Below are 15331 nucleotides of genomic sequence, written 5' to 3' on the forward strand. Positions count from 1 at the left end.
ACTTCTGGATCAGAAATGGACAGGAAAGTAAAAAAACACTCCACAATCCTTGCATATCCCACTGAGCCCTGACCATGTGCACATGTTAATATATAGGCAAAGCATCCACACCTTTGTCCTCCCATTAAAGAGACATTTAGATTTTCAATAAATGTTCAAGGACCAAAGCCCATGCACACGCTGCTCTGACATGACGGGCAGCATTTTGTGTGAACTGTTACAGTTTATCTACCCTACATCCTGCACTCTGAAAAGTAAAAGAACATTTAAGGCTCACTTCTCGGCTCTTTTGGTTGAATTCATCCACGAATGCAGCCAGATTCTGGATGGGTTGGATATGGAGTAACACTCTGGTCAGAATATTGTTGTCATTAATGAATCCAGGCCTGCTCAGTTCATCTGCCAAATCACTGGGATCAGTGGCATTCAACACCTGTAAAAACAGAACAGGAAATTTCTTAGCTTCATGCAACTAACCAGAAGCAGGCTTTCCAAAGCATCTCAATGCACGGATACCACCAGATTAAACTTGCAAATTATTAGTGACAATCACAGTCACTGATAATCCTGATTCATGTTACAGACTAGCATGACTTGGATGTACACTCATAAGCATGGTCCTCAGCCCTTCACAATGCTGACTCAATCTCCAGAGGTGCTGCTAATTGGAAATACTGGGCTTCTGCGGTGGTCCATTGGGAAAATAATAGAACTGGTCAATGTGAAGCACTATTGTGCTCTTTCTAGAAACAATCTCACACATTACTTGGACAAAGGTAACTTCCCTGGCCTCTCAGTCAGCAACTAGCACATTGCACGGAAGCTTAAAGGATGGGAAAATATTAGCCCTACTCGGTAAATAGTCTGGACCTATTTACTGCTCAAGTGGGTGAGTTCTAACTCACTTCACTGGGCAGTTGCCCAAAAGGTAAGTAATATTAAAATAAAAACAAAAAGTGCTGGAAATACTCAGTATGTCCGGCAGCATCTGTCTTTTATAAGTAATATTGACCTGGAAACACAGATACCAGCACCCACCCCAATTCACAGGAGAAATAATTTTGCTTTTACCTCAATAACACGATTGGAAGGAAGTAGGGAAAATGCATCCTTCAGAGTGAGCAACTCAGAAAACCTTTGGAAATAGCTCTTCACATATAGAACAAAACTGTTGTTTGCATAACAACGAAGTGGGAATGCTGAGAGCAAAAGAGAAAATATTAGGTCAATTTGCAAGCAGAGATGTCAAATTCTTATCAATTGTAAACATATGAAACCCAGATTATGCTGCAGGGAAACACAGACAGAGTTTAATGTTCTCCTTCATTTAATGTTCTCCTTCAGTCACAACTGCATTTCCAGCTTACCTGTGATGTTGAGGTAACCAAAGATCCACACTCTCAGCACACTCTCTCTTGTTCCACGCGGCATATCCATGAATCCATTACTCAGTCCTTTTAGGCTAAATGAATAAACATTTATATTACTATTTTTGAGAAGTCAGATCTATAGTAATTTTCAATTAGCGGAGAACAATCACTTCCAGAATGAGCTGTTAAAAATCTCCTGTTTTTAGGTGATGCTTTCCCCTCTTCTTCAGAAGGTCTGTCCCCTACTATAGTACAAGTCCACAGACATGGGCCACGCTCTAGTGCCTCAGGCTGCTGAAGAAACCTACAGTTGGAGCTGAAGCATTTTGATGTGACCAGCTCTAAAAGTATTTAATTCTCAGGGCTCATACAGCAAAAATGTTGTCTCAAGCAAAGCTTCTCATATCGTGACTACACTTCTTGCAATATCGTATTGTATTCTGAATTGTGTTTAGTTCATGAAATTCCTCCAGTCTTTGAAGGCACTTAATGTTCAACATGCTCCCTGACTATTAATCATTAAAAATGTTTGCTTGCGATTGCTCTCCCAATTGAATATGTAACAATGAATTCATTGTAAAAGACAGTCCTGCACTCACACTGCTTGGTAACCATCACAAGTTATGTTTCTCATCAGAAGGTTGCTCAGCGCCGACTGGGAAATGCCACCAATGAAAGGCCTGAATCGCTCCTGGAACCATTTTCTCAGGATATCGGCATTGGTTAAGTTTTGGATGGTCTTCACAATCTCCCACAGGGACTTCATGAACGTGATCTTTGTCATCAGAGGAATTGATGATGTGTTCAGGGTCTGAAACAAACCATCACATGTGTTTAAACTCAGTGAGTAAAGAGATCCCTTCAAAATGGATACTTCCATTCCAAGGGGACCTCAAAGAAAACTGGAATATTTCTAACCCAAAATATCATACAGCAGAATCGTACAAGCAGAAGGAACAAAATGTATCTTCATCTGATCCTTGACTAAACAATCTGATAACAGTAAAATTAGCGATTGTAGAGTTTATGGCAGAATGTCAACAATATGGCATCTCTGCGATCAGCTCTAAAAGATCTAATTCTTGGGGAACAAAAGCTCACTTTTGAGGGGTAAGTTTAACTTATTCCGCCAGGCAAGAAACCAACGGAATCAGATCGGTCAGTCATTTTACACGCTGCCTCATTTCACTCTCAACTGAAGTCAATGGGTAGAGTGTAGGACGTGTGGTTGATCTGAGCACACCAAGCGGGTTAAGTTAAAATTAATCACTTTGCGTCAATTAGAACTTTTCATACGTCACTCTACTTTTTGCTGCAACTTATTGTATTTTGAGTTATGTGAGGAAAACATGAGTCCTGACCTTAGAACCTTTCAAACAATGGCCGCACCTCTTGCAATCTCTTATTGTATCCTGAGGTAACAGCCTCACAGCTGCAGCGACCCGGGTTCAATTCTGGGTACTGCCTGTGCGGAATTTGCAAGTTCTCCCTGCGACTGCGTGGGTTTTCGCCGGGAGCTCCGGTTTCCTCCCACAGCCAAAGACTTGCAGGTTGATAGGCAAATTGGCCATTGTAAATTGCCCCTAGTATAGGTAGATGGTAGGGGAATTGAGAGAAGGTGGGAATGTGGTAGGAATATGGGATTAATGTAGGATTAGTATAAATGGGTGGTTGATGGTCGGCACAGACTCGGTGGGCCGAAGGGCCTGTTTCAGTGCCTTCATATTCATCGCACCTTGCTTGATATAAAATCCAACCAACATAAGAGATTGAATAGATGTTGTTATCTACAATTTCTAAGCTAGACACAACTTTTAGGCTTTTCCAGTGACTACATAGAACAATTATGACCTTGACTAACCATCCGTATGTTAACCTATTATCCACCTTTATTGATACCGAGGTCAGCCAAGTTTCACAGCAACCACATCATAGCAATGAATGCAATTACATTTATGTACAAGACACAGAAATCTATCAAAGAAATGAACAGCTCCATCTCTGGCATTCAATAAATGTGCCACCAATGGTTGTCTACAAAACAGACCATCATAGTTGTCTACAGCACAGACCATCATGTAGGAAATGGTAGCTAACATGTCAGTCATGTAAAATCTGACAGAGGGTCCATATATAATGAGCCTATTATATCTGAAAAGAGATTTCTTAGGCTTCAAAGGAGGCTGTGGTCAATGTTGAGGGAATGTTACCATAATTTTGTGCAGCTACAATGGTCTTCCTTCAGGGTTCTGGCAGCCCTGAACATGCACTGGCTTAAGAAGGGAAATTCAGCCCATTAGCCTGTCCAGTGATAGCCAACCAAGGCTGCATATCTTTAGGTATCTCAACCAAATATTTCTGGTTAATAATTGATTACCTTGTTGTTGAACTTATCCAATGCCTCATTCAGAGTGGTTCTGTCAAGTTTCTGAACAAAAACAGTCAGCGCCGTTTGATCTGACCTCTTCAGAGCATCTGGGCCAATGAAACACTGAAATATACCCGTCAAGGCATCACTGCTTAACCGTGAAAGCAACAGATCACTCTGCAAAGGAATCCATTTGGAAAAAAAAGATGTTGGATTAAGGCATCTCAGTGCAATGATGTAAAATATTAACAAGTGAGGAATACTCCACAGTTAATTCATTCATTCAGTAGTGTAAGTGCTGAATGTGGTCACAACAAAGATTAAAATGCAGTCTTAGACTGAGCAGCTCTACAACTCCTTTGTTTTATTTGAGTGGAAACACAGCTTACCTTAGCACATGCGTAGTCTGTAACGTTGAAATTGCAGAGTTGGGTCAGGTTAACTTTAATCAGGAAATTGTTAAAAGCCGAACTGTGTGGAGACAAATAAACTGCCACTTAGGAAAGGAAATATACTGAGGAACAAAGAACAGAACAATTTCTATTGGATGCTCAGCATGTCACATGATTTGAAACCAATCAAACTTGTGATTTAAGTTTTCAAACCAGTTCTAAGTTATTCAGGCCAGATGCTGTGGATATTCTCAGTGTCAGGTGATGTCACGCGGCAGCAAGTTCACAGGGTCACTAAGACACAGCCTCGCCTGAGAAAAGGTATTCTCCACAAATTCTTACCTGTTCACAGCTGCACACAGTGTTGTTTCTGTTTGAAAAGTAGAAAAAAAATAATATGTAGGAATTATGTCACTCAAATTAACTGATAAAATCAGAAAAAGTGTAGAAAAAGCACTCACCATTAACTGTCTTATTACCAGGCTAAGGAAGAGAAAGCAAGATAATTTGTCAGTACTGAGCCATCTTAAATTGAGGAGATAAAAGTAACATGATAAACTATGCATATCTGTAAGATTATTGCCTGTTTTGAAAAACATAATAAAGTAACGGCCTTTCCATAATCCTAACAGGCCGAAAAGCAACAACGGTGTAAACTAAAAAGCACAAAGCTTCAACCAAAATAGTGGCTTGAAAAACACTTGGGCTAGAAATTGGAATAAAAATTGACCCCTCTGAATATACGAATTATTGCGTCCCTCTTACCCTATCATCAGGTTGGGGTTCTGAAAATAAAACAAAAAGATGATTGTTAAAAGGTGCTCCTGATAATAGGTTACCATTATTAACCACATGATATTAAATTGCACTCTCAGTTACTGATCTTAGAAGGAAAAGGAAATATTTCTGAAATTTCACATTCCCTTTGCTCAGCTCATCCATTTCCAATATTACAATGGGCCCACACTTTATGTTTGACATGCACTGTGCTGTAAATGAGCCAGACAGCAAATACTAGCCCCTTAAAACATCTATCACTGCCTTGGCTGTTGTAATTTCATTTATTCCACATACTACACTACAACAGAATCAATGTGTGCTATTAGTACAAAACGGCAACAAAACCAACAGTGAACTGTGAACACATTTTCACATGTACGCTGATGACACCCAGCTCTACCTCACCGCCACCTCTCTCGACTCTTCCACTGTTGCTAAATTATCAGACTGCTTTTCTGATGTCCAGTACTGGATAAGCAGAAAAGTCCTCCAATTAAATAGTGGGATTGTCTTCTGTCTGTGCTAAAAACTATGTTCCTTCTCACCGACTCCATCCCTCTCCCTGCCAACTGTCTCAGTCTAAACCTGACTGTTTGTACTTTTGCATCATATTTGACCTGGAGATCAGCTTCCAACCACACACCCACGCCATCACTATGACGGCTGTATCCACTTCCGTAACATAACCAGACCCAGCTTCTGCCTCAGCTCATCTTCTGCTGCAACACTCATCCATGCCTTTCTTACCAATAGACTTGGATATTTGAATGCACTGCTGGCTAGTCTCCCATATTCTACCCTCTGTAAACATGAGCTCATCCAAAACCCTGCTGCTTGTTTCCATATTCGCACAAAGTCCTTTTCACCCATCAGTCCTGTGCTTGCTGACCTACGTTGGCTCCTGGTCAAACAACCTCGTGATTTAAAAACTCTCATCCTCGTTTTCAAGTTCCTCCATGGCCTTGCCTCTCCCTATCTCTGTAATCTCCTCCAATCCCACAACCCTCCCAGACATCTGCACTCCTCTAATTCTGGTCTCTTGAGCATACTCAATTTTAATTGCTCCGCTATTGGTGGACGTGCCTTCAGCTTCCTGGACCCTAAACTATAGAATTCCCCTCCTAAGCCTCTCCGCCTGTCTAGCTCTTTATCCTCCTATAGGAAGCTTCTTATAAGCTACCTCTTTGGCCAAGCTTTTTGGCCATCTGCCCTAATATTGCTTTATGTGGCTCAGGGTCAAATTTTGCTTCTGTGAAGCTTCCTGGGATGTTTGATTATGTTAAAGGAGCTATAGAAGTAAAAGTTGCTGTTGGTGTTGTAGAAATTACATTGAAAGTGCCACAGAAGCTTTCAAATAAAATTACCTGATGAATTGTCTGGAATTCCTCCTCTCAACCCTAGTCTCCTCACTTCAGACTCATTGTGTGAGGCCACCCAAATGATCACAACAGTTTCATTCGCTCCACGTTGAAGAGCTTGAAGGTTAAATCCAAGCAAGTCAATCAGATTCTGGGAACTCAGTTTCTGAAACAGAAACAACATTTGATGAATAAACACATCTTAGATTTCACACCTTATCAGGATCATGCCCTTGATTAACCTGACAACATGGTACAGCAAAGTTTCACTAGATTGGTTCCTGGGATGAGAGGGTTGTCCTATGATGACAGGCTCAGTAAATTGGGTCTCTACTCTCTGGAGTTTAGAAGAATGAGACATGATCTAATTGAAACATACAGGAATCTGAAGGGGCTTGACAAGGTGGACACTGAGAAGTTGTTTTCCCTGGCTGCGGAATCTAGATCATGTGGGCACATTCTCAGGATAAGGGGCCAATCATTTAAGACTGAGATGAGGAGAAACATCTTCACTCAATGGGTTGTGAATCTTTGGAATTCTCTAACCCAGAGGGTTGTGGATGCTCTGTCGTTAAGTATTTAAGGCTGAGATAGACAGATTTTTGGTCTCTCAGAATCAAGGCATATGAGGAGCGGGCAGGAAAGTGGAGTTGAGACAGAAGATCAGCCTTGATCGTATTGAATGGCAGAGCAGGCTCAAAGGGCCATCTGGTCTACACCTGCTCCTATTTCTTATGTTATTAAATCAAGGCGCAAGATGGGAATGGGTAAGTTGGATTTGAACTAGGGATCAGTTTACAGTACTTTGGACCCCTTACCAGGAGAATCATACATGATTTAGAATTTGAAGTAACAAGACAATTTAGCAAAAGAATGCAGAGGCCAGTGAGTAAGTGGTTCAAGTAATATTGTAATCTGTGAGAACAAAAGTGAAGTAATGTGTTTTCTGGCTGAACTCAAGGCAGTGCAGTTTTTAGTCTTCATATTGAAAGATGGGACAAGCACACCAGAGACCACATGTGAGACCTGCAATATCAAACACAATTAGTCTCTCTATGTTTCTACAACTAATGGACAATTCTACTGTGACATGCTACTTATCAGCAGCACTATTTCAGGGTCAGAGGTACAGTCCATGGGTTTAGAATAAGATGTGAGATAAAGAAACTGGGACCGCTGCCAAACTCATGCAATCAGAACACCATATTCAGACTGTACACACCTTTACTTCATCAGGATCCAACCCCTTGAAGGTTTCAAAGTCCATGTTGACCCTGTTATCAGCAAGTGACTTCAGATCATCAGCTGGAGCACCACCTGAAGAAAACAGACATTTCTTAGCTGCCCACTCCATTACAGCAAATAATACACAGTGGGACAAATGTTGAGGGTAGGATAGGTGCAGAAATGGATATTAATGCCGGATGGGAGGAGGCCTAAAAATACAGGGGCGCAACCTTGGATCATTTCTTAGGATACTGCCCTACTTACTACTTGCAAAAATTTTCAATGGCAAAGATCTGCTGGACATCCCATGTTCAAGCAGATGTTTAGGAGAGTTCATGGGCTGCTCTAAGATTTCCACACAGCACTCCGTCATCAGGCCAACTGAACGCACACGTGATGGGTGTAGGCTTGGGTGCTTGGGCCTTTCACAGTCCCCAAAGACATTGCAGAACTTAAATAATTGATTCAAGAGTGCATCGAGCTTCCCCCTTGAAGTGGCAGTGATGCTCAGTCTTTCTGTCTGACAAATGGGACTGGGACCACTGTAGCCCCTCTACGGGCATGGGTCACGTCCCCGAAATATTAAAATAACACAGACTGGCACGATTTGGGACTGGTTCAACTTCGTCCTCAGAGACTTCTACTGGTGGAGTGAGGCTCCTTCAGTTGCAGCTCTAACAACTTCAAAGAATCATTCTTCTGCTATTTGCTTTTCCAACAGCGTTCATTATTATGTCACACAATGAAGTTTCCACTGGTTGTTTCTGCTCATTTTATCAAACTGTAACATTATTGGATCAGCAACTGATTAAAATATAATGAAGCCATCAAAAATATCACACATAAACGAACTGAGTTTACCAACATAGCTGGTTAAACTGCAGTAATATTTCTGCACACACTTGAGGGTCCTGAAGCTTGGCCAATCTGAGCCTCTGTATTTCAGGAAGTCGAGTGTGTCCCTACAGTGTGAGAGTGTGAACTCCAGATCAGACAGGCACAAGCTCCACCTGTCAGCACCTCAAAGGTTTAGTTTGAGGATTCAAACAGGATGATGGGATTTCTTATGAGTCAGACACCTGGCTGAGCAAACAAAAGTCTCCTTTTACTCACCAACATATGCCTTTATCAGCTGGAAGTAGGGAATCGGGTTACTTTGCTGAGAGCTCAGTACAGAGAGAGCCTGACTGTAAAGCAAGTTTTTCTTCGACTGCGTGCACACAGAAAGATCCAGTGCTCCTGCATCCCTATACAAGAAAGGTTACAATGTGAATTTTGATTCCTGCTTCTGCAGCTGAACCAGGTCAGGGACTTATATCTGCACTTTGCAGCCCAAAGAGATATACCCAATTTTGGCAGTATGAAATAGAGTGTCAGATGTGCCAAACTGACAATCACACCTTCCAGCATATTTCCTTCTTCAACTGACAATATAAATTCAGCAACTGGTGTTAGAAAGGGTACATATAATCACCAAGAGACTTTAGGGAGCGTTTCTGCTGTGATGCTTTCCAAAGTGGAATGCCCTCTTCATTCACTGTCCACAGCTGCTTAGACTGGGTAAAGACCCATGGCAATGCATGCCAGAAAAGGTCAATGTCCTCAAGATAATAAGAAAATAAGACTACATCTAGGAGAGGTGTTTGGCTTCATTTTGGGGAAGATTAGGATTCCATTCTAGACACTTTGCAAACACAAAACCATGAATACTGGACAATGAGAGTTGTTGACTCTGATAACCATCCTCTTGGGCTGGTTTTTGTTATAAATCAGTGGGACACAGGATGACTAATTGAATCGCTTCTGAGTCCCCTTGACAATAAGTTGCCCATGATGCCATTAGTGCACAAGGTTCCAGTAATGGGAGACAATACACTGAGAGCTCCACTGGGATAATATGGAAGAGGTTGCCTCAATAATAAAACTCAGTGTAATCTGCTGTACTGTCACATAACATTATTGCAACATGTGAAGTTTCAACCATGCACGGATTGAAATGGCAGACAAACAAACCCATGGCTACAGTTGCAACTTCATGTGGATATCACAACACTTGAATCAAATGAAATTCAAAGGTTTCCATTAGAATTTATTCAGGCAATGAAAATGAATTACACCAAGGATTGGGAAGAAAACATTTCATGTTGGTGATCCCCAAGTACTCCGTTTATGTATGAACTAAATTATCTAGCAGAGAGTGTGGAGCAACAAAACGAAAGGGAAAGTTTGATTTGCTCCATTCAGCAGAATCAACTGAGACAGCGGGAACATTCTGTGACGAGTGAAGCTGCTCTACAAGATGTTTCCTCATTAGGAGACATGCAGAAACTGCAGGAGGATATCAATGGACTGATCAGGTGGGCACAACACAAATTCAATTTGGAGAAGTGTGAGGTAATGCATTTGCAGAGGGCAAACAAGGCAGGGGAATATTCATTAATGGTAGGATATTAGACAGAGTGGATAGAAGTGTAAAGGAACAAAGAAACCTTGGAGGGCATGTCTGCAGATCTTTGAAGGTAGCAGTTCAGGGAGATAAGGTGGTTATGGAGGTATATGGGATACTTTCCTTTCTTAGCCGAGTCACAGAATATAAAAGCAGGGAGGTTATGCTAGAACTGTGTAAAATACTAGTTTGGCCACAGTTACAACACCGCATAAAGTTCAGGTCACCTCAACACAGAAAGGATGTGATCCCACTGGAGAGGAAATTTACCAGTATTGGAGAAGTTTAGCTATGAGGATAGTTTGTTAAGCTGGGGCTGGTTTCACTGGATAAGAGGAGGCTGAGGGGGTTTTAATTGAGGTGGATAAAGTTATGATGGACCTAGATAGAGTGGTAGCACTGACCCATTTCCAAGGTCAACAACCAAGGTGCAGCGATTTAAAGTAATTGGTAAAAGGATTAGAGGGGAGTTGAGGAGAATATTTTTTCACCCAGAGGGTGGTGGAAGTCTGGTTCTCACTGCCTGAAAGGGTGGTAGCAGCAGAAACTGTCCTCGCATTTAAACAAATACTTGGATATGCATTTGAAATGTTATAAACTACAAGGTTATGGACTCAGAGCTGGAAAGTTGGATTAAGCTGGATAGCTCTTTTGCAGTCAGCACAGACACAATGGGCCAAATGGCCTCCTTGTGTGTCATTAATTCTATGATTCGATCATTCTTTGCTTCACGATTACATTGCTTGATCAACTAACATTGAAACCTTTGAAAAGGATCACATTTCACTCAACTGGAAACTAGCAATGTAAAGATGTAAAACTTACGTCAAGTTTGAAATTGTCAACAGCTGCTTTTCATCCAGAGTACACAGGTTGACTCCACCAATAGCTTTCAAAGAAACTGCATTTAGAATACCACCTAACTGGAGGTATCTCAGAACAATGGATTTGACCTGTCGAAAGAGATGTGCAGAACAGTTCATAACTCACTGTTACATAGCAGGACCCATAAATTTAAGATGCTCCTTGTTTGATGTTCATATAGCCAAAATGTATAACTACACAACATACAAATACAATTCCTGGAATTATACTATTCTCTATTTAGAAAATATCCATCTAAAAGCTTTTTAATTCCACCCCACATATAATTTTTCTCAAATTTCCACTGCACCATTGCCCAGTCCCAGGAATTACAAACTGCACCCAATTGCCTGGAGTTGATTATACACAGTCTTTGATTAACACTGGCCCAAGAAGGTCCCCTCTTCAAAGACAGACCATCGCTCTCCAACATGTCAGAAAAAAACCTCGAGATTTCATTCATGAACTAGTCATCCAAAGTCTGCAGATAACAACGGGCTGAATTTTCAACACAGTCCGACATCGGGGATCGTGCCGGGGTGGCGCAGGGTGGTGGGAGAGCCAGAAAATGCTCTGGCAGAGGCCCGCCACGGGCCTCGACGTTGGGAAGGGCCAACCCAATACTGCTGGCGGTGGCGAAACCTCATGGTGGCCCCGCCCCAACGCTCGGTGACGGGAGCCAAATTTAAATATTTAAATTAAATTAAATTAACTAATAATTGACCAACCCGCTCCCGCCGTCCATTCCTGGAACGATCTTGATACCGGTGGCTGGCACTCACGCACCTTCGGGTCCCATCTGGGGATCCGAGGCGGTACTCTGGTGGGGAAGGGGTAGCAGGTAAGTTTTTCAGGGCGGCGGAGCAGGGTAAAACTAATATCATTGGTTTAGAGGATGGTGAGAAGGGGTAAAAATGAACGTTTGTGAACTTTGTGGGGGGTGGGGTGGGGAGGAGAAGGTCAGGTGGGCAGGGAAAGTGTTTTGGAGGGAAGACAGCAAGGGGTTTGGTGATTGGGGGTCGGGAGAAGGGGAAAATTAAATGTTTTTAAAGTTTTTCATTACATCTTCCTTTAAAAATTTAAATTCAATGGAAGGGCTCGAAGCCCTTGAAAAATTGCGTCAGTGCCAGCGCAAATGCTGCTGATGTCATTGCTGGGGTCGGACCACCCACCTCCTCCACATCATCAGGGTAGGTGGTTGGCCCGACAATTTAAATGAGTCACCACGTTGAATATCGCAGCGGCTCCGCTAACTGAATCCAAAGCGTGCGGGGCACCATTGTTTACATCTGCTGCCAATTTCGGCGGCGGCAATGTAAAATGCTGCCCAATATGTTTACATTAATATTTTCCTGGTTTTCGTACCGTGGTGTTTTCCAGCTGCTGCGTCATTAATGCCGAAAGTGTCTCAACTTGAGTGATATTCCAACTGCTGACTTCTGTCACATTAAACACAGTGGATATGTTCCCAAGCAGTTGAATCTGGTTTTCTGGTAGCCCACCGGGGTAAATCTGTTTCAGGAAATCCAAAATATTAAAATGCGGTCAGTTTATAAGCAATGTTTTTCTGTATTCAAATCCAGCCTCAATTTCCCTTTTGGATCTAAACTATTTCACTACTGGTTAATTTCCAGATATATTCATCAAACCTTGAATTTACTCTCACCAGTTTTTTCACAGTTTAGTTTGAAAAGGTGGCCTCAGCCACATGTATCTCATTGTGATTCCCTGTTCAAGCCTCAACACAGAGACTACAGCACATAATCTCGGCTGATAACTCAGTGTAGCACTGAGGGAGTTCTGTATTGTCAGAGGTGCTGACTTCAAGATGAGAAGAAAAACAGACGCCTCATATACTCTCTGGGGAGGATGCAATAGAATCCATGATACTATCTGAAGAGCAGGGCAGTTCTCATGAAGTCCTGGCTAATATGTATTCATTCATCAACATTACTGAAACAATCTATCTGGCCATTTATCTCATTGCTATTTGTGATACCTTTCTTTGTGAAAAATGGTTGTCATGTTGCCTTACATTATGTCACTGCAGTTCAAAAAATACTTCACTTGCTTTGAAGTGCCTTGGGAATTTCTGCGCTCGCCAAAAAACACAATATTAATGTAAGGTTCTTCTTTCTGATTTTAAATCAAGTTCACCTACCTGTAATAGTCTCTTTTTCAGAACTTTCAGCTGAGTAGGGTCAAAAGCAAGAGATCCCAGTTGGAGGACATTGTCTTTCAGCACAAGATCACGCAAACAGAGGTCTAACTGGGCTGCATTGTAGACTGCAGGTGTCAAGTCATTAATGTCTTCTGCTGCTATCGGTGCCTCTGTGCAGTCTGGAAACACAAAATTATTTTCGATATAATATTTAAATTTGATGGTTATTTTGCTCTCAAAGTATCAAAAATGGATATTTTTACAACGCCATTTCTGGATTATTGAATTGCTGGTGAAAGATGACACTGGTGACGTTATAGATCTGCAGTTGACAAAGGACATTTTGGCATCATCTATTTGTTATTTGCTACATGTGCCCAATAGTAAATTACTGTCAACAGCACACAAATCACTGTATCACTGTTAGATATTCTTGTCAATGAACAGATGACAGGTTTGGCTCTTTGTGTACTCAAAGCATGTATTCTGATCCTGAACATCAAAGAAATTATGTCCCATTGATCAAATGTACATTGAACAATCAGATGGATTGAAAGTCCATTAAAATCCTTTTGCTCCATTCGTGCTCACAGACTGGGGCTGTATCACATTCGTAAAAGACCAGTCATGGCCTTTCATTGATCAGATTATCATCCACATACATAACACTGTTTTTTAACACCCATTCTGATCACATACTTGCTGTATTGTTTGATCTCCTTCGTAAATTGAGCTGATTTATAAATATCAGCACGTCACTAGGGGGTCTCAAACGTTTTAGTTCCTTGATAAATCTTGGAAGAGCTTCATTAAGGACATCCTGCATGGGACAAAATATGAAAAGTTGAAGGATTTCACCAAAAAATTCTCATTTCACAGTTCCTGGTATGTCAGCAGCAACATCTGCAATAAAACATTCTTGATGGAAACATTTGCCAGGAAACGTCAGTGCTATCCTGCAAAAAATGGTGGCTGCAGGATGAAGGGAAGGTTGCCATGTAATGCGCAAACCTCACCCTCCAACATCCCACATTCAATGTGAGTTTCCACTGCTAAGAATGTTGGAAAAGAAATAGACTTACAGGTAAAAGCAGCTCTGAATGAGCCTCACCAGATTCTAATGAAAGCCACAATGATATAGAAACCAATACATTTCCAGATCCAATTCTGAGGCTCCAAATATAAGATTCAGCAAAAGCACCATAACCACATTATAGGTCACTGATGAAGTATGCAGTATCATTGCCCATGTAAATGAAGTCACCACGATGTCAAACAGAATTCATTTTTATGCAGGTGCCAATCTTGTGATCAAATAAAAAGTGAAAACATATATTCATCACATGGGATTTGAATCACTTTGTGTTTCTCAAGAAAAAGCTTTAACTGAAGAGTTTATTCTAGCTTAACCAAGTAATTCAGTGGGGCAAATAAAAACAGAAAGTGCTGGTTTTATTTTCTCTTTTTATTTCAGATTTCCAGCATCTGCACTATTTTGATTTCAAATTTAGTGGGTCTATTGTCTCACCAATTTAGCTACCAGAATCAATTTTTAACCGACTGAAGCATACCCTGTTTACTTGTTGCCATGTGCCATTCAAAGTCAAGGCAAGATTTCCTAGATCTTTTATTGTAGATGATGACCATGATGAAGGATCACTGCAGACAAAGAAAAAACTCTGAGTTAAAAGAACACATTGCCCTAAGTGACAGTTTCATAGACCAAACCATATGTAACCCTGTATTTCAAAAGCAACCTGTATGGAATTATGTGAACATTTTACACTCACCCATATTTGCTGGATAGACTGTTAAGTCGAAGTTCAATGGCTTTCTTTTGATCCTCTCTGTATGAGGTGCAATACTTCAATGCGTCCAAAATGGAAATATCAGATTCAGTGATGATGGATTCATCCAGGTCACACACCAATCTACCCAGGATTGTCACACTCTCCTTCGTCAGATTCCTGCCAGAAATTTCCTGAATATTTGGCAAAATGAGCAACATTCGTTAAGCAGTAGAATATGGCATTTTACAAACAAATGCTACACAGTTCATCTTGACTACAACAATTGCATAAATCACACTACCGAAATTTCATCAACATTATCAAGAGAGTAGGGGAAATTTTCATTTGACCGTGCAGTTCACTTTAAGCTTAAGCTGAATGAATCCCAAAACATTTTGCCCTTGATAAACAATTTGCATTCAAAACTCCCTATGCTAATCAAGTATACTGAAGTGAAGTGTAAATGAGGAAAGATCTAGTGCTTATGTTATCTCATAAATTTCTTTGGAAGTGTAGTTGATGTTTCGGAGGTGAACATGGGAGCCAATTTACTCACAGCCAGGTTGCACAAACAG

The 15331-nt window shown here is 41.2% G+C and overlaps 1 protein-coding gene across 1 annotated transcript in view; it reads right to left on the minus strand.

Annotated features, from left to right (window-relative positions):
* The window catches only part of LOC137383598 (uncharacterized), a 193722-nt gene that overhangs the window by 166035 nt on the left and 12356 nt on the right, over positions 1–15331 (minus strand). The window contains exons 11-28 of the mRNA XM_068056755.1: positions 14757–14947; positions 14538–14625; positions 13666–13786; positions 12967–13145; positions 12171–12317; positions 10767–10894; positions 8609–8742; positions 7491–7585; positions 6275–6434; positions 4896–4915; positions 4592–4613; positions 4473–4500; positions 4128–4209; positions 3748–3915; positions 1970–2181; positions 1368–1462; positions 1072–1199; positions 278–433 (exon numbers count right to left, since the gene is read on the minus strand). Coding sequence (XP_067912856.1) covers positions 278–433; positions 1072–1199; positions 1368–1462; positions 1970–2181; positions 3748–3915; positions 4128–4209; positions 4473–4500; positions 4592–4613; positions 4896–4915; positions 6275–6434; positions 7491–7585; positions 8609–8742; positions 10767–10894; positions 12171–12317; positions 12967–13145; positions 13666–13786; positions 14538–14625; positions 14757–14947 — 2154 coding nt within the window. The remainder of the gene's footprint in view (positions 1–277; positions 434–1071; positions 1200–1367; positions 1463–1969; positions 2182–3747; positions 3916–4127; positions 4210–4472; positions 4501–4591; positions 4614–4895; positions 4916–6274; positions 6435–7490; positions 7586–8608; positions 8743–10766; positions 10895–12170; positions 12318–12966; positions 13146–13665; positions 13787–14537; positions 14626–14756; positions 14948–15331) is intronic.

The sequence above is a fragment of the Heterodontus francisci genome, chromosome 24 (genome assembly GCF_036365525.1).
Source record: "Heterodontus francisci isolate sHetFra1 chromosome 24, sHetFra1.hap1, whole genome shotgun sequence".
NCBI lineage: Eukaryota > Metazoa > Chordata > Chondrichthyes > Heterodontiformes > Heterodontidae > Heterodontus > Heterodontus francisci.